This window comes from Pongo abelii, chromosome 23, assembly GCF_028885655.2.
Source record: "Pongo abelii isolate AG06213 chromosome 23, NHGRI_mPonAbe1-v2.0_pri, whole genome shotgun sequence".
Lineage (NCBI taxonomy): Eukaryota > Metazoa > Chordata > Mammalia > Primates > Hominidae > Pongo > Pongo abelii.
In genome coordinates this window covers 55,364,642-55,383,823 of record NC_085929.1, presented here as the reverse complement: position 1 = coordinate 55,383,823, position 19,182 = coordinate 55,364,642, and the positions used below count along the sequence as shown (strand labels likewise).

Here is a 19,182-nt window from a genome sequence, read left to right as displayed (position 1 = left end):
ATTTCCACCTCATTCCTCCAGGTTCCCCATGCTCATTTGCTGTTTAGGAGTCAGCCAGGGATTTGGGCAAAGTTTGACTCTGACTTGAGGTCTCAGCCCATCTGTGCTTTCTTGCTTACAGATCTTCTCCGTGCACTTCCAGCTGCTCTGTGTCGTCCACCCCCTGAAGCTGCAGAGCCGGTGGTTTTCCTATCACTACAGGTGGGGTTTTAGGAGCCACCTCCAGCAAGAAGCCACAAACCGGCCGTCCTTACCTGATGCAGATGCATCCCTTCCGAAATCACGTCTCAGTTTCTTCCTGCCCTTGTTTATGTACCAGTGCTTCCAAATGGTTGCTTTGGATAATCGTGTTTGGATGTTACTGTTGTTGCCCCTGAGTGGAATCTCCTGCCCCATCGTCCTCACCTTCCCCTGCTCATTCCTTCCTGAACCTCTAAGAGTCCACCTAGGATTTTATTTTTTTTCTGTCTCATTTTTCAGTATTTCCTTGAGTAAGACTCTTTTGGAAATCTTTTTCTCTCCATTTTCATTTTTCTGCAGGTATCTTTATTTTACCCTCGTTTTAAAAGTATATCTTTGCAGAGGTGAAGTTTTAACTCGGAAAATGTTGATTTTTTTCTACCCGGAACTTTCCATCTGCTCTGCTGCTGTCTGGCTCTCAGTGCCCATCAGTCATCTGGAAACACTCCTGTGCTTAGTGTTTGTTCCCTGAGTCTGCAATTTGGACTGAGCTTGACTGGGAGTTTCTTTGGCTGATCCTGGGGAGCTCGCTGATGGCTGTCTACTGGTGGGTGGGCCGGAAACTGGCTGGTTTTTGACAGCTCCACTGGGAGGGCTGGGGTGGCTGGACCCTTCCTGTGTTCCTTCCTTATGCAGCCTCATCCGGCTGGTTCACTGGGTGCCAGGGCCCAAGGCCATCCAGCGGGAGGACACTCTAATGAGCCAGGACTGTAAAAATGTCTGCCTGCATCACATTTGCTATTGTTTGATTGGACCAAGGAAGCCATGCAAGCTCAGAAGCGGTGTGGGGCGACACTGGGAGATGTGAGCCAAAGCAGCTGTCACAACGACAATCTGCCACAGAACACTTGGCACCAACCACTCACATCTCCAAACACTCCTCCAATTAGGCCATCACCCTCTGTTCTGTGGTCCCACCTTGTCTCCTCATATGCCTGGCTCATTGTTTGTCTGCAAGGGTCCAGGGTGGTGCCGCCATGCTATACGGCTCCATAATTCATGCCAATCTGCCCCACAGTACATGCACCCATGGAACCTCCCGGATCCCACACTCTGGGCAGGCAGGAGACCATCTGATTGCAGAGGAGCTCATCATGTTGCACACACAGCTGACCCTCCTTCACCCAGAGCCCTGTCAGTGGGCTGCTGCAACCCCTCCAGGGAGCCTCAGCTCTGAGATTTTGGGACACAGAACCCAGTTGTCCTACAGCTCTTCAAATGGAACCTTCACGAAAACCTAGCACCCCACCCATCGTGCACAAAGCACAACACCTAAGTCCTTGCCTATTGAAAGTTTTTTCCAACAAACATTTGAGCATTCCCTTAACAAATCGACACCAGGCTCTGGAAAGACAAAGAAAGCCACCGTAGCACCTTCTTGCAAGACCCTTATCTCCTGGTGAAGAAGAAAGATTTGAGGACATAGAGCCTCTCTGAAGCTGGATAGACAGAAATGAGGAAGGAGAAGAGAATCCTCATGGCATCAACATTCAAGAGGCTGGAGCAAGAGCCTCTCTCTGAAAGCCAAAAATGGAATTTACACCAAAAAATCGGGTTGAATTTAGACCATGAGATAGGGAAGGTTGTAACGTCCAGGGAGCGTTTGAAGAGAGAGATGAAGTAGGAGGGAATTAATCTGAGACGTTCGAGGGAAGATGAGTATAAAGGAAGCTGATATTCATTGGATCCGGTGTTGGGCCTGAGTCTTCCTCCTGCTCTGCTGGGGTTGCATTTCCCAGCTCTCTTGCTGTCTGGGAGCTCCCCCAGGTTCTTGTTCTTAAAGGCTCCTTTGCAATGTTTTAAAAATTTATTTTTATTTTATATATTTAACTTGTACAATGTGGTGCTTGTTTTGATATACAGAAACAGAGAAATGATTACTACATAGGAATTAACATACTCATGACCTCCACAGTCACACTTCCTGTGCACCTGCGTGTGTGTGCGCATCTGTGTGTGTGTGTGTATGTGTGTGATAAGAGGACCTAAAATTGACTATCTCAGCCTATTTTCCGTAAGCAGGACAATGTTATTAACTCGGTTGGTCCTCCTGCTGTACATCAGACTTCTAGGCTTGGAATGGACAGGACACAGGTTGACTCCCACGGACCTCTCTATGCCACACACCTTCCTCAGAAGGTAGGTCCTCGGCCCGGGGCCCTCTGGGGTCTGTGGTCACTGTGACCCTTGCAGAGCCGTGCACTATCCTCATCTGCCACCTGGCCCGTGATCTGGTTTGGGCCTGTCTCTCTGGAGGTAGGAGAGAGGACTTCTCCTTGAATTTCTCTCATTCCAGGCAGGTTAGCCTTTGGTTTGTAGAGCGAAGAAATGATTGACCAGAGGCCAGGAGGTGACATGAATGGTCCTCTTATTTCTGCCGAATCACCTTGGGCCATCTCCAGTCATCTTTGAGAGACGCCCACACATTCCGAGTTGCTCCTTGCATATGTGGGTCTCGATCCACCCATTGTGTGTCCCACCTGTGGCCTGGAGGGAAGGGAGGCAGTGTCCACAGGGCCCGGGCCCTGGAGCACAGCCAAGGGAACCCACACCTGAGATTCCCCTGGGAGCTGGACGCTGGGCCCTGGTGACGCTGCTGCAGCAGTGTGTAGGCAGAGATGCTGGTGACCACACAGAGATCCACAAAGAGTGAGAATGCAGGTGTAGACAGGATTTCCAAAAAGCTCAACAGGACAGGAAAGCAAACGAGAGCTCAAAATTCTACGTCCGACATGTCCTAAGCAGACGACTCCAGGCTATGGTCTGCCACCGTTGGATGAGGATAAGTTATGCTGTGGCAGGTGGTGACCCCCGAATCCTAGAGGTTTCAACAAAAATGGTCTGCTCCTTCCCTCATTTCTGTCTGTGGCAGGTGGCCAGCCGGGCCCTGCCACCCATGCTCTAACTTTGGCCAAGCGGCCCCTGTTTAGGACATGCCTGTTTGGTGGCAATGGGAAAAGAAAAAATACAAGACAGCAGTAGAACTTGATGGCTGTAAAAACTTCTGCTTGGAGGCATTTGAAATCACTGCTGCTCACCCTGCACGCTCAAGCAAGTCCGAAGGCCAAGGTCCAGGCCAACAGGGCCGGAATGAGAGCGTGGGGTCTTGATGACTGTAAACCACCGTCCTCCCAACACGGGAGCGTGATGGATGGCTCGATCCGTGGATGGAACATGACTCAGACCTCCAGGCTGCACAGGTGACTGACAGGCAACAAGAGGGGGCGTGGCCAGGAGAAAGAGCAGGTGGAAAGGCTAGTTCCAGTTACAAGCACACAAACATGCATGTGTGTGCCATGCCGGGGTGTGGAAGCAGTGGGTATTTTCTTCCATTGTGCGTCCCTTGATGGTGGCATAATTTTGTTTCAACAACATGTAAAAATGAAAGGGGAGATACCCAATGGGGATAACAGGCAGCCACGGCCGGAGCTGCCAGTTGGAACAGGAGGTCTGGGCACCGTCCTGGGTGCTGCTGTGTGCATGGCGAGCTGCCACTCCAGCATCATAATTTATGTCCAGTAAGGTGGACAAGGTGTCGAGTAGTGTGAGGATGCTTGTGACGAATGCCTCAATGCTTTAAGTGAAGAAAGGCCCACAGAGGCACAGCAACAGACAGAGGCCAAGACTTGCCCAGTGGGGCTGGGGTCAGGCTCCTGAAGCCAACAGAGCCCCTTCTACAGCCATCGCATGCCCCACACACAGACCCCAGTGACTGGCTGCCCCAGTCCCAGGGAACCTGCCCATCTTGTCCTCCACCAGCCCTGGCCAGTGCCCACCGGCAGCCACAAAGCCGACTCACAACAGTTCTCTCTTCCAGAGTTCAACATCTGTGGACACGGGGAGTGAAGGAACGAGGCACGGTCACGATGCAAGGCCGGCTCTGGAGCCAAAGGCTGGGTCTGTGCGTGCGTAACAGGCTCCGGTGACTGCTGGGCCAGCCCCAAGGTTGGCCCCTGGCAAACCCCAAGGATGGCACTTTCTGTCTCCCAGAAAGGGGCACTCAGATGTTTATGGGCAGATGAAGCAGGTTTGTGGTATTGGAAGCAGCTTTCAGCAGTCCTGCTCCCCTCCTCCTCCTCCTCCTCCTCCTCTCCCTCGTCCTCCCCCTCTCTTCCCCTCCTCCTTCCCCTCTTCCCATCCTCTTCCCCCTCTTCCCCTCCTCCTGCATCCTCCATTCCTCCTCTCCCCTCCCCCCTCTTCTCCCCTCCTCCTCCCCCTCCTTTCTTCTCCTCCTTCCCATTCTCTATCCCTCCTCCTCCCTCCTCCTCCTCCTTCCCATCCTCTATCCCTCCTCCTCCCTTCTCCTCCTCCTTCCCATCCTCTATCCCTCCTCCTTCCTCCTCCCCATCCTCTATTCCTCCTCCTTCCTCCTCCTCCTCTCCATCCTCTATCCCTCCTCCTCCCTCCTCCTCCTCTCCATCCTCTATCCCTCCTCCTCCCTTCTCCTCTCCATCCTCTATCCCTCCTCCTCCCTTCTCCTCCTCCTTCCCATCCTCTATCCCTCCTCCTTCCTCTTCCCTCCTTCCCATCCTCTATCCCTCCTCCTCCCTCCTCCTCCCCATCCTCTATCCCTCCTCCTCCCTCCTCCTCCTCTCCATCCTCTATCCCTCCTCCTCCTTCCCATCCTCTATCCCTCCTCCTCCCTTCTCCTCCTCCTCATCCTCTATCCCTCCTCCTCCCTTCTCCTCCTCCTTCCCATCCTCTATCCCTCCTCCTTCCTCCTCCCTCCTTCCCATCCTCTATCCCTCCTCCTTCCTCCTCCCCATCCTCTATCCCTCCTCCTTCCTCCTCCCTCCTTCCCATCCTCTATCCCTCCTCCTTCCTCCTCCTCCTCCCCATCCTCTATCCCTCCTCCTCCCTCCTTCCCATCCTCTATCCTTCCTCCTCCCTTCTCCTCCTCCCCATCCTCTATCCCTCCTCCTCCCTTATTCTCCTCCTCCCCATCCTCTATCCCTCCTCCTCCCTTCTCCTCCTCCCCATCCTCTATCCCTCCTCCTCCCTTCTCCTCCTCCTTGCCTCTCTCCAAAGAATCCTCCAAGTCCTGCTGTGACCACACCCAGCTAGGCCTGTACCAGGGCCTTCTGATTTCCTCACAAAGCGAGAGGCATGCTACCTCCCTGGGAGTTTCTTTCTCCTTTTCTGTTGCTGCAGAGCCGGGCCCATTGCTGCTCTCCTGGGAGAGGTCGCTGACTGCAGGGCACTGGTTTGGTCAGGAGGCTCAGGACCAAGGCTCTCCTTCTGACCACGCCTTGGCTAGGTCCCTCTGAGCCTTTGTCTCCATGAGGCCACAACCTGGGGCTTCTGCCCGTCCTTGCCGAGTCCAGCGTTAGCAAAACTCCTGCTGGGTCAGTGTAGGGAGGCAATCACCCTTGTAGCTGGGCAGGTCCCTCCTCTCCCACCTTCCACGTCTGCGTCCTCTGCCTGCCCTCCTTGAGAATCCCGCCAGCCCACTAAGCCTCTGGGCTGGCCCCTGCGTCTCCGCATCCCTGCGTCTCCAGGTCTCTGCATCTCCAGGTCTCTGCGTCTCTGGGTCGCCGTGCCTCTGCTTAGTCACTTCCCATCCACGCAGCCCCACTCTGTGCAGCGGAGCTCCCGCTGTGGCCAATGGGTTGGAGCTGAGCCCATCTCACGCCATGTCCTCAGTCCTAGCCCCTGTGGCAGCAGTGCTGATGATGTCCTCCTTGCCGATTTCACAGGTGTCAGAATGGCCTTTTCCTCAGTGCCCTTCCATGGGCGGGATCGGATGCTCCGTCCTCAGCCTTTGTCTTCCCCCTTCGAGATGGGACTGAGTGGCATTGGCCTGCAGGAACCAGCTTCGGCCTCCCTTTACCCCAGAAGGAAGCCCTCCGAGCGAGTGTCCGTGGAGGAAGAGGGGCTGCATCCCAAGCTGACCCACGTGGTGCCGGCCTGGCCACCTCACCGCCCACCCGAGAAAGAGACTAATCCCCTCCCTGCAGCGTTGGTGGGAGGAACAAATAAGGTGACATTCGTAAAAGGAGAAAATAAATGTGGCTATTATTTCAGAGTAATTCTATGACTCTGGGCGCAGAGGGAAGAAATAAGATATTTAAGATGCAGGATGTCCTCTAAGGATGCCAACAGCCCAATGGAGAAGGCACATGGGGCCACAGCACAAAACAGGCCAGCACGTGGAAGGAGCAGAGGACAGCCCCCGGCAACTAAGAGGTTCCCCAGTGTGACGGCTGAGCAGACCAGTGCTGCGGAAGGGGTGACCCCCTCAAGCTGGGGACCTGCCGGAGTGGGGGATGTGGTGTCACGGCGAGGCCCGTGCTGTGTGGTCAGAGGCTGCACCTGAGGCCTGGGGTGGCTGAGACACCGAAGGACCCAGACTTCTGGAAGCAGACCCAGGGCTCGGAGTGCCCACCTTGCCCAGAGCTCACTGATAACCTGGAGAGGCCACCAATACAGGCAGCATCTGCAGTGGGCCAGACCCAGGCTGTGCAGGAGGTGCCAGGCCTGGCCACGCCCCCACATCCATGTACCCCATCTCCACGGGGCAGGCAGCCTCCTAGGAGAGGGGGTATGGGGAGGAAGCCCTGGGCGGTTGGGACAGATGCTGGTGGAGACGGCAGCTGGGACAGATGCTCAAATGAGGGCGCTGGCACCCAGGGTGCAGGGAAGGCTGCTGTTCTTGCTGTCCCTGCTGTCCTGAGATCCTGGCTCTCCCGATCAGCCTGGTGCCCACCCAGCCCCATTCCTCATCCCAGCCAGACGCACGCATGGGCCACCTCCCCTGGATGCTCCTCCAGCCCAGTGTGGCTTCTCCTGGGACAGGCTGGCCTGGGCCCTCTAAGGCAGCAGGGCAGTGGCCCATGGGCCTCTCTTAGGCTCCCAGGGGAGAGTCTAGGCTGGGGCTGCGGGCTGCTGGAGGCCTCTGCCCAGTTTCTGCCTAGTGACCCCTGCCCGGTAGCAAGAGCAGGGGCCCCACCTCTGCCTGCTGAGACGAGTGCCAGGGTCTCTGGGATTTCAGTTCCTTACATTCTGTGGGGGCACCGACTTCTCAAGCTGATGGTCAGCTCAGGACCAGAACAGCAGAGTGGTCACGCCATGGATGCCAAGGCCACGGGTCACTGTGGCATCTAAAACACTAGGCAGGGGAGGACGCAGGCAGTGCAGGACACAGCAGGGGACGCGGGCAATGCAGGACCCTGGGGTGGGGAATGTGGGCAGTGCAGGACCCTGGGGGGGACCTCAGGCAGTGAAGGAGGACCTGAGGGGGGACATGGGCAGTGCAGGACCCTGGGGGGGGACCTTGGGCAGTGAAGGAGGACCCGATGGGGGATGTGGGCAGTGCAGGACCCGGGCGGGGGGAACGCGGGCAGTGCAGAACCCAAGGGGGGACAGGGGCAGTGCAGGACCTGGGGACACTGGGTGGGCTCCAAAGGTCCCAGGACAGCCTGTCTCAGCTGCCTTCCGACAGGCGCTCTGGGCATGACCTTGAGGGCTGCTTGACCTTGGGGGTTCCTTGACCTTGGGGACCACTCTGCATTCCTGAGGGCTCCTTAAAATCAGGAATCCTGCAGGGCTCCTCCCTGGACCCTTGACTCAGAAAGTGCTCAGTACATGAGGCTGCTGATGAAAATAAGCACACACATGTGCACACACACGTGCACACATGCACACACACGTGCACACACATATGCACATCCACACATGCACACATGCGTACACACATACACACCCATAGGCACACACACTGCACATGCACAATACACACACACCACACATGCACATACACCACACAAACATACCACAGGCACACACACATTCACACGCACACACTCGCTCTCTGACAGGGCCCTTCTGCCTGCTTCCTGCTGCTGCTGGGTCATCCCCACCCACGCCAGCCCACTGCCTCCTGCCCTGTTCTTACCCACACGGGCCCCCATGTGGATCCACGCCCCTGGGACGTGAATCCCATCCACAATCTGAACTGGCCAGTCTGGAGGGGCATCTCACGGCTGAGACAGGGACGGCACAGACAGGACGACCCACATAGGAGGCGCCTACCCTGGCCCCAGGGCCTCAGGAGGGCAGAGGCTCGCGGGGTCTCCACTTTGTGATCTAGCAGCTGAGGCTCAGAGAAGCGATGTGTCCCAGGTCACAGACCTCACTAGAGGGAGAGACAGAGCTTGGCCCAGACAGCGTCTCTGAAGGCCAGCACTGAACGGGGAGCTGGGACAGGTTCCATGAGGTGGGAGTGGTGGGTGAGCGCCAGGGCCCAGGGTCACCCCTTGAGGGAGACATGGGGCCTGGGAAGGAACTGCAAGGCTTCGATCAGGACCACGAGCACCTTCGCCTCGAGTGCTGGTCACCCTCCACCTCCTGACTCCTCGTGAGCTTGGCGAGGTTCTCTTTATTCTATCAATGGGGAAACTGAGGCTCGGAGAGGAAGCATGGCAGGCCTCAGGCCGTCGTGTGGAACGCCGCGCAGTGTGGCTTCCAGCCAGGCCTTCGTGACACTACTCCACTGCCTGGGACAGAGAGGATGGAGACTCTTGGCCCTGCCCCTTAGGCAGCAGTGGCCAGGGCTGCCCCTAACCAAGGTCGTGCCCTTGGGGTGTGGCCTCTGTCTGCTCTTGTTGTCCTGCTGGGGCTGCACAGGGTGGCCAGTGAGGGCCCTGGACAGAGGGTCCTGGGAGGCTGAGGACTATCTCTGAGTGTCTCATTTGCAGACTCCACTGGTGGCTCAGCTGGCCCAGGGCCCTGGGAGGGCGGCTCTCAGGCGCAGAGGAGGCTGTGACCACCCCTAGAACACTAATGGATGGGGCCCATCTGTGGACATCCACACCTGCAAAGGGCTGTCCCCGGACCCTTCACCTTGGGGACGGAGCCGGTTCTCCCCTTGGATGGGGCAGGTACTGCTCCCAGCAGCCTGAGTTATGTGAGGCAGTGACCTCCTTCCCTCAGTGCATGGGGAGCAGAGGCAGCTTGGGCAGCCAGAGCTGGGGGTCCCGGTGCCTCCTGACCCAGGCAGCAGGGAGCTTCCTGGGAGGAGCACCCCCAGGAGCCTGCATGGGGCTCACAGCAGGAGGACAGGCCCAGGTTCAGGCCCTTGTGCTCAGCCTCTGGGCGTGGGGCTGCTCCTCAGGTATTGATGGTGGGGGCTGCTTTCCTCCCAGCACACTGACGCCTCTCCTCCCAGCTCTCACTGTGATACAGGAACGGGCTGGTGGCCCCTCTCCTGGCCAGGCTGCCCCATCCTATCTCACTGTGCTGACCACGAAGCCACAGACCACACACTCCAGGCTGTGCCTCTCCTCTGTGGAAGGGAACCGAGGACCCTCCAGCCCAGGCACCAGGGCACCCGATGGGGAAGAGGCCGGCCCAGGTGCTCCTGCAGCCACTGTAGCTCTGCCTCCTGCCCTCCCTCCCAGGACAAACCCGGCCCCTTACAGGAAAAGCTGAGGCCTTGTCTGTCCACCCTGATGGTTCCAAAGACCAGTGACGTCTCCTTGGAAGGAAGCACAGACGGCCAGGCAGCCCATGGTGCAGCCCCCCAGCCCAGATGCCCAGGCCGAGGTGCCCTATGAAGAGCAGCTGGGGAGTACCCGGTGGTCCCACCCAGGTGGCCTCAGGTGTGGCAGCAAGGAGGCTCTGGGCTCCAACCTGCTCTAAGTGGATGTCTCTGCAAAGGGGGTGCTTCAGACCTGGGCCTCCTTGGGGAGCTCTGTGTCTGGCACCTGTGTGGGGCCAGCTCACGAGAACCTGGGGCCAGCTTCCCTACTGACAGCCTGGGCTTTCCCACCCACCAGGGGAGGAATGAAGGAGAGCCGACGCCTGCCACACTCAGGCGGCCCCACGTCAGATCTGTGGAGGGACTCAGGGCACAGTGTCTGTGTGGGGCAGCGATATTCAGGCAGGGATGACAGCCCCCCAGAGGGCTGCAGCCAGCCAGGCACTGCTCACTCATCTGGGGCTGGGCTTCAGAGGCCATCCTTGTGGGTGCAGAAGAACCCAGGGGCTCACAGGCGGCGCCGGCTATGCCGTGAGGGCTACAGGCCCTGTCTGCTCTGACTCCGGGGGTCCCTGTGCTGGCCCCCGCCTGTCATCCCCACCAGCCTCACCAGCCACAGCCCCTCTCCCAGGACACCACGCCTAGGGAACAAAAGCCATGCTTATCAAAGGAGTTTTTCTTTATTTTTCATAATTTAGCTGAATCAACACAAAATTGAATACCGTAAAACAAGAAAAAAAAATATGCTGTAACATCTTAAATCTCCCGATCTCTGCCCTCGAAGGTGTCTACACTTGCTTTCAAAAGAAACAGACGAGGGGGAGGCCGTGAGGACGCTGGCTGGCAGAGGCTGTGGGCCTGGGCCGCCGGAGCCGGGGCAGCTTGGGAAGGACCCTTTCCAGGCTCACCCCCTCTGTGATGACAAACCCAACCTCAGCCCCTTCTTTTAGTCCAGGATACAAATGCCTATAAATTTGTGGTGACTGAAAGGTAAATTAAGTCCTCATGGATACTGGAACAGGTCTTAAATAAATGGATTTTCTTTCGTATCTTTAGTCTATGGTTGCTGGAACAGCTTCTATATAGTTATTTTTTACGTTTTTTTAGTAGGATAGAACTAGCATAATACTCATGTTAATTGGACTCATAGGTAGTATACTTCAGCGGGAACTCAGGAAAATGAAGGAGGCTGGCGTACGACGGCCAGGGTAGAAAAACCAGAATTGTCCCTTATTCCTCGGCCCTGCTGGCCCCGCCTGCGCCTCTGCCCAGCGCGGCTTTCTGGACCTACTGACACGAAGACAGAGGATTTCTCAGAACGCGGGGACACAGACGTGGGGAGAAGGGCCGCCAACTGGCCTCAAGGTCCGTGAGTGGTGAAAAGGGCAGGAAACAGGAAACAAAACCCACTGGAAGAAGCATGTTCAAAATATTGTACACTCAAGTGTTGACCAATACAGAGACCAGAGGGGGAATCAGGAGCCGCCAAGCCTGGCCCGCAGCGAAGGGAACCCGGCATCCCCGGGCACGACCGATACATCCAGGACGCCGACGCCACGGTCCTCCGCACGCTTCTCCCAGAGTCCCGCCTTCCACACCTGGCACCCCGGGGTCCGCGGGGCACCACCTCCCCACCGTGTCCCATCCCCAGAGTCTTCAGAAACACACGGGGCTCGGACCGACTCTCAGGACGGCCGGGACTGCCACGTTAATTGTTAAATAGGATTTTCTACAAATATACAACATATAAAAACTGTTAAATATATAACTTTAGGCTTTGCAAAATACATTTAATGATCTCTTTCAAACAAGTGTTACTCGAGTTTTCTTTGCTTTCTGGAGCTAAATGGAGTATCGATGAGGCAGCAGTCACGGGAGACCCAACATGCTCTTGGCAGATACTGGATTATCCAACTATCAAAAATGGAGCTGTAGAAGAGGCATGTTTAACTGGTTAAAACAGAAAGTGATTTTAGTATGGTCAAGTCGATCTAAGTACAGAGGAATAAAGTGGCCTGTGTTCCCGGCGTCTGCGTGGGGGCCATTGCCGGCCGCGCCCCGGCTGCCTCCCGCAGGTGCGCCGCGGCCTCCGCGTAGCCAAAGCCCGTCCTCTGAGAGTGCGCAGGGTGCTCCTGGGGTGGAGGCCTCCACCACGGCCGCCCTCTCCGCTCCGCCGGGGCCACCAGCATGTCTCTGCCACCATTGCCTTCCCGCCCCCACAAGCGACCTCAGGGACCCTGACAGTGAGGGTGCGTCCACGTTCAGATAGATTTTGCTCTTTGGTCTATGGAGTATACTGAAAGTATAAGAAAATAAAAGCAATTCGGACAGTCTGGGGCACGGGAGGAGGCCGCTTCTGCGCCTGACAGTCCCCTGGGGCAGGCGTCGTGTCTCAGGCGGGCTGGGCTGCAGCCTTCTGTGGCTGCCGGAGCCACCTCCTCCTCCTCATCCTCTGAGGACCGCAGGGCCAACGCCACGGTCGGCAGGGGCTGGGCGCGGCTGGGCTCCCACAGACTGCGTATTGCTGATGCCAGGTGCCGCCCCCCGCCTGTGTGTCCGAGTCCGGCCTCCTCGGGTCGGCTGGACAGACCGAAGCTCAGGATGCCGAGGCCTGAGGCCGTCCTTCACGGACCACAGGGAAACAGATTGGGCAGGCGGCAAAGAATGGGCGAAGTCCGAGGCGAGCGGAGAACTGTGGCTGAGGTGTGGGCTCTCCAGGGAGCCAAGGCCACTCCCGGGGCCCCTCAGGGGCTGTGTCTGTCAGGAGACCTGAGGAGCAAAGAGAGAGAGAGGGTGAGCCTCCTGCAGACGCTGCCCAGGGCCACAGGGAACACAGGCTCCTCTTCCCTCCCTGGCTCCCACCAGCCGGCCTCCTGGAGGGCCTGAAACGAAGAGCTCATCCTCAGTGCTGTGAGGGACATCCAGGCCACCAGACAGTGGCCCCAAATCATCCACCCTTCCTTGTGTCTCGAGAGGGTGGGGCACCCTCTGTGCATGACCTGGAGGGGCTGTCAGCCTCAGCCAGAGCCCTTCCCACTCCTACTTGCCGGCTTCCTTCCTCTATGCGGCCATATCACTTTGCCACTCCCCAGCTCAAGAACCATCTGTGGCTCCCTATTCCCTGTATCCAATTCAGACCCCTCCCAGCTTTCTGGGCCTCTGAGGCCACAGACTGCAGAGCTCACCCAGAACGGCCGCTGCAGGCTGGGGGACCTGGCCGCACCCCCACCACGGAGCCACCCTCCCCTGGCCATCCATGCCGGGCCTCTACAGGTCTGTGTGCCATTCCCGTGGCTGCCCAATCAAATAACCACACACTGGGGGATGGGGATCTGAAACAGCAGTTAGTTCTTCTTGCCCAGATTCAAGGTGTGGACAGGGCTGGTTCCTGCTGGAGGATCTGAGGGAGGGTCCACTCCAGGCCCCGTAGGGGTTTCTGGTGCTCCCAGCAATCCTCAGTGCTCCTTGTCTGGGAGACGCACCGTCCTGACCTCTGCCTCCCTCCTCACATGGTCCCCATGTTGACGTAGCCCCTGTCCCATCCGGCCCCAGGAGGATTCTCTTCAACAGGAGGCAGAGGCCCTGGGGCTCAGCTTCCTCCTGACACTCACCCTTTCCCTGGGCCCCAGGCAGCCCTGAGAATCTGCCCTTGAACCGACCTTGGCCAGGAAACTCATCATGGGACTCTGGCCCTGCTGAAAGTTCTGAGCCCACCCTGATGCTGTCTCCTGGACGGGCACCTCCAGGCACCTGCCCACCTGGGTTAGGCCTCATCTGCCTTGTGTTAAATTCCTTACTCAGCCAGGGGCGGTGATGATGAGGGTCTCCCAGCTGCAGGGCCTCCCCAAATCCCAGGTTCCATCAGGGCCAGGGGTCATCTCCAGCACCCTGGCCAGCTGCGGTTCTGAGCTCCTGGGCGCCAGTCACTGCTCTGGGAACGACCTTGCTGTCACCTTGTCATAGCCTCATCTACCCAGTGGGGCTGTGGGATTAGAACCCACACTTAACAGGACCTGAGGCTCAGGGGTGAGGGGGCCTGCCCTGGGGACAGAGCAGCCCCATGGCACATCTTTGAGACAGGGAGCCTCAGACGCCTCCCCAACCTGGCGTCCTGGAGCTGCCACCACGGCCCTCTCTGCCTGGGGACACTTGTGGCCTGGGCCGCAGCTGGTGTGCCTCCTCACTGCACCCCTGGGGCCTGGAAAGGAAGCTGGCTCTGAGCTCCCTTCTGCTGGGTCCGTAGATGCTCAGTCATCCACAGCCCAAGGCCAAGGCCTGCGTCCTCCAGTCTGCAGCCGTTGTTCCAGAACCCAGTCCCCAGAGGGCTCAGAATTGGCCCCAGAGTGAGCTTGCCACCACACCCGGCTGTGGACGCCCAACAAGCTGACATGAACAGTGTGGCCCCGAGCTGCCTGCTTCACCTGCAGGCACCTGATGCTTGGTCCACACAAGCCTTTCTATCAGGAGTGACTGGAGGGCGTGGTCCTGAGCCTGTGGAGCGTGTGTTCAGCTTACATAAGAGGTTTACCCCGTGCTCAGACACAAACAACAGAACCAAACCTCCCAGCCCCATTCATCCAGGTAAATGATACTTTCTCTTCCTCACTAGAAGTTTCCATCTGACATTAAGGTCAGGAGGAGCCTGCTGTATGAAGGAACACGCTATTCTTTTTTTTTTTTTTTTAGACAGTCTTGCTCTGCCACCTAGGCTGAAGTGCAGTGGTGCGATCTCGGCTCACCGCAACCTCTGCCTCCCGGGTTCAAGCAATCCTCCTGCCTCAGCCTCCTGAGAAGCTGGGACTACAGGCACGCACCTCCATGCCAGGCTAATTTTTATATTTTTAGTAGAGACAGACTTTTACCGTGTTGGCCAGGCTGGTGTTAAACTCCTGACCTCAGGTGATCCACTCACCTCGGCCTCCCAAAGTGCTGGGATTACAGGCATGAGCCACTGTGCCTGGCCTGAACACGCTGTCCTGAATGGAGCCCATACAAAAGGTTCCAGTAAACAGTAAGAGAGTAGAAAGCGGCAAGACAGCATGATGACCATGGTGCCACCTCCACGGACCCCTGGGACGAGGGACACTGTACCTTGGGAAAAACCCAAGTGGAGTCAGGGAGGCCACTCTGGAAATACAAACCAAATCCCAGCCATGTCCAGGAAGCCTTTGGCTTCTCTCCTGGGGCTGCTCCCTGAAGGTGCAGAGCCAGGTCACAACCAAGGCCCCAACGCTTCCTGCGCCCCAAGGCCAGGTCCACGAGAAGGGCTGGAGCGGCTGTGGTTGGTTGCTGCTGTTCATATCACCATGCAGAACATCAGGGACTCAGACTACAGGGCACTCATTCTAGCAATCCCAGCAGGCGTCCTGAGCTGCAGCAGCTCATCTTCACAGGGAACCTTCTCCAGTCCCAGGGCCCCTTAGTTCTTAGGCTGAGCAGCAAAGTGCATTGGGGCAGGGCAGGGCCAGGTGGGGCTGGTGACACCATGGTGGCTCATGGTGTCCACTCCCCTGTCCTCCGCCCTCCTGGCCTGTGAACCACTCCTTCCTGGGCTCCAGGGCGTTGAGCCCACTCTGTAGGGTACGGGCGAGGGTCCTACTGGAAGGGAGGTGCTGGACACCAGCCTCCTGAGGACATGGGGGTCCGGTACCCATCAGGCTGGTGAGCTGCCTGAGGACGGCTGCCGGGTGGGACGGGGAACTCGGCAGGCACCAGGCCCCAGGGGTGCGGAGCAGACCGACCCTCTGCCGAGGGGGCAGGCTGCCATTCCACTCCACCCTGATGACAGGTGATGAGGCCCCTCTGGCTTCTGTCCTGTAACAAGGCTGGACTAGGCTGCCACCTGGGAGGAGGCCAAGCTAGAACCCCTCTTCCCAGGGCGGGGCACACCTCCCGGGTCCGAATGCTGCAGCAGCAATTACTATCTGAACATCCACTTACTCTCTGAGCATCCCCCGTGCCTCAGTTTCTCCATGTGTAAACACGTACCCACTTCATGAGTTAGTGCTATGGCCTGAAGAGATCTAATAGAGCGAGCACCATGTGAGCGTCTCTCTCTTTCTTTAACAAGACACGGTCTGGCCCTGTCACCCAGGCTGGAGTACCGTGGTGCGATCGCAGCTCACTGCAGCCTGGAACTCCTGGGCTCAAGCCATCCTCCCACCTCAGCCTCCTGAGCTGGGACCACAGGCACGTGCCACCATATCCAGCTGATGTCAATGTCTCTTATGTTGAAAATGAGAGTGACGCGTGACTGGGGTGTCTGCCTGCCTGATGATTGGGGTGCTTCCCGAACGGCACAGGGTGGAGGCCAGCCTGAAAGCCCAGAATGCCCTGGGTGACTTCACCCAGAGCAGAAAGACAACACTGAGAAGGGCCAGGCCCAGTGCCAGCCAGAAACCACAAGGACAGGGGCCAGAGGCGACCAAGCTACACAGCCCAGGCAGATCCTGGGGACACACGTCCTTTCCTTGAGTGGACACTGAATGTGCCCCAGTGAGGGACACAAGGACCCCAGCCCATCGCACACTGTCTCCTGGAGGCTGCGTCCTGTGTGTGCAGCTCACACATCTCTCTCCCTGGGACAGTGTGCCCCTGTGGGTTTCACAGGTGACAGCTCCCGCTCTCACGCAGGAGCTCAGCTCACCGGCCCACCCTCCTCTGGTGCGTGTGTAGAGAAGCGACGCCTCTCAGGACCCTCCTTCCCACGGTGCTGCCAGGAGACGTGCCTGACACCAAGCCCCGGCCTGTGGGACTAGGGGCAGAAGAGCCACGGTTTATATGAAATCTTTGGGCCGGTGCTGACACCTCCTGGGCCCCCTCCAAGCACCCACGTGGACCACAGTGGACAGAACAGGCATCTGACAAGAGGCACCGCTGCTGCCCCAGATGAACAGTTATCAGCTGAGACTGAAGACGGAGTGAATTCTAGGACCTCAGGTCATTTCTGTAATGCCAAAATACAGGGTGAGCCATCGAAGACTATGTCATGTGTGTGCTCAGGGTGGACCCTGGGCAGGCCAGCTGCCGACGACAAAGCCGTGCGTACTCATGCTCAGGGTGAACCCTGGGCAGGCCAGCTGCCGATGACAAAGCCGTGCGTACTCATGCTCAGGGTGGACCCTGGGCAGGCCAGCTGCCGACGACAAAGCCGTGCGTACTCATGCTCAGGTTGGACCCTGGACAGGCCAGCTGCCGACGACAAAGCTGTGCGTACTCATGCTCAGGGTGGACCCTGGGCAGGCCAGCTGCCGACGACAAAGCCGTGCGTACTCATGCTCAGGGTGAACCCTGGGCAGGCCAGCTGCCAATGACAAAGCTGTGTGTGCCCAAGCTCAGGGTGAACCCTGGGCAGGCCAGCTGCCGATGACAAAGCTGTGCCCTGTGCAATGAGCCTGCTCCACCAAAGAGCCAGGACTGGGTAGCAGACTCGGGTTCAGGGCTCAGGGCTGCTGAGACACCCTCACAGGCTGATGGTCCCAGGGATGAGACAGAACCCACTCCTGCTGGGCGCAGTGGCTCATGCCCGTAATCCCAGCACTTTGGGAGGCCAAGGCAGGTGGATCACCCAAGGTCAGGAGTTCGAGACCAGCCTGCCCAACATGGCGAAACCCCGTCTCTACTAAAAATACAAAAAATTAGCTGGGCATGGTGGCAGGCACCTGTAATCCCAGCCACTCGGGAGGCTGAGGCAGGAGAATTGCTTGAACCTGGGAGGCAGAGGTTGCAGTGAGCCGAGATCATGCCACTGCACTCCAGCCTGGGCAACAAGAGCGAAAACTCTGTCTCAAAAAAAAAAAAAGAAAAAAAGGAACCCTCCCCCTGCCTCCCAGGGCTGTGGAAGCCCAGGGGAAAAGATGTTTGTAAAGGTGCTCTGGAAATGTAAGAAACCACCCAAGTTAGCACCGTGTCGCCGGAAGAGCACACAGGTTTAGCATCGCTCTCTAACGAGGAGGCTGTGTCTGCAGAGCGACTTTGCCGAGCGCCCTGCAAAGCCCATTTCCCCAAGCCTGCAGGGCTGAGGGAATCAGTGTGGGCTCCACAACTTCACTGGGACCTGGCTCCGATCCCACGAACCACACGTGGCATGGCCTGGGGAGGGCCGCCAGGTATCGATGCCTCCAGGCCTTCCCTGCTCGCCGCACCGCACCAGGCTTCATCTCACGAGACTCCAAAAACATCTCCTTTTCAGGAGGTGAAGCTGCCCAAGGGTGGCCTTCATCTGGGGTCACCAGAGAACCACAGTCTGTGGCCCCCACCTTGGAGCCTGAGTCAGCCACCCTCTACAGACCGATGCTCAACGCACAGGGCCCGGAGCTCCCCTCGGTCTCCTTGACTGCACCAAGCAATGTCAGGTACTAAGGGCCGTCATGGAGCCACCATCGTCCTCAGGGCCAGCCCCTTCCTCATGGCCGAAGACGCACATTCTGGGAACGAGGCCACCCCCGTGCCGCGGGGCTGCACAAGCGCAGGGTTCAGGGATGACTCTGTCTCGACAGAACGGCCTTGGCAGGCATGACTCGGAGCTTCCTCAACAGCAAACCCAGCCCTAGGAATAAAACTACGCAGAAAAATTAACAAGTAAAATCCCCCAAACTCATCACGACTGGTGCGATCACTCAAGCCAGACACAGTGTCCCAGGCCACCAAGCAACACTTGGCCACTGTAGGGCAGGTGGGGGCAGGTGGGGGCGTCAGCAGAGGAACGTGCGGACGGATCATTTGTTCATCCGCCAAACATTCATCGGTCTGCCATAAACAAGGCATCTGACTCAGGAGGGCAGCAAAGACGAATGCAGGCAGGGTTCTTTCCCTCAGGGTGGAGGAGCTACCCCAACACAGCTGGGCTGGCAGATCGGACATCAGAGACGTCAGCACCTCGGCTGCCCACGGTGGGGCCTGCTCCCCTGCAGTCCGCTCCTGGCCGTGGTAGCCAGAATGAGGACGCACCTGGCAACCCTCTCCCTCCTCCATGAGCTCAGGAGTGAAGACCGTGCTGTATTGGACTTAGTCCTCTGTTGAGGCTGAACTGTGTTCTGCAGTAACAGACATGAAGATCCTGACCCCATACCTGTGCATGGGGTCTTACTTGGCAGCAGGTCCTAGCAGATGTGATTGAGCTAGAATGGGGTCATATCAGATTAGGGTGGGCACCACTCCCTTACAGAGAGAAGGAAATCTGGACTCAGGGCAGACACACAGAGCAGCAGGCCCCATGCAGACAGAGACAGAGGTCTGGACCCCCGAACCAGAAGCATGGCAGGAAGAGGCAGGGAGGACCCTCTGCTGCAGCCTCCTGCGGGAGCATGGCCCAACAGACACTGTGACCACAGATGTCTGGACCCAGAACCATGAGAACAGGTTTCTGTGGTTTGAAGCCACCAGGTGTGTGGCATTTTGTTCCAGCGACTGCCAGAGACTCACACAGCCTGGACACTGTGCCTGACCCGAGTGAGTCCTGGGTA

At 57.9% G+C, this 19,182-nt stretch overlaps 1 protein-coding gene across 6 annotated transcripts in view; it reads right to left on the bottom strand.

Annotated features, from left to right (window-relative positions):
- TAFA5 (TAFA chemokine like family member 5) overlaps nt 1–19,182 on the bottom strand; it is a 367,025-nt gene that overhangs the window by 84,478 nt on the left and 263,365 nt on the right. For 2 of the 6 annotated variants that reach the window (XM_024240155.3, XM_024240156.3), the window contains exon 4: nt 5,246–12,487. The exons of the other annotated variants lie outside the window; for them this stretch is intronic. In XM_024240155.3, the coding sequence (XP_024095923.1) occupies nt 12,479–12,487 (9 nt within the window). In that variant the 3' untranslated portion in view covers nt 5,246–12,478. Of the gene's footprint in view, nt 1–5,245; nt 12,488–19,182 lie in introns of those variants that run through there. 6 annotated transcript variants of the gene reach the window in all.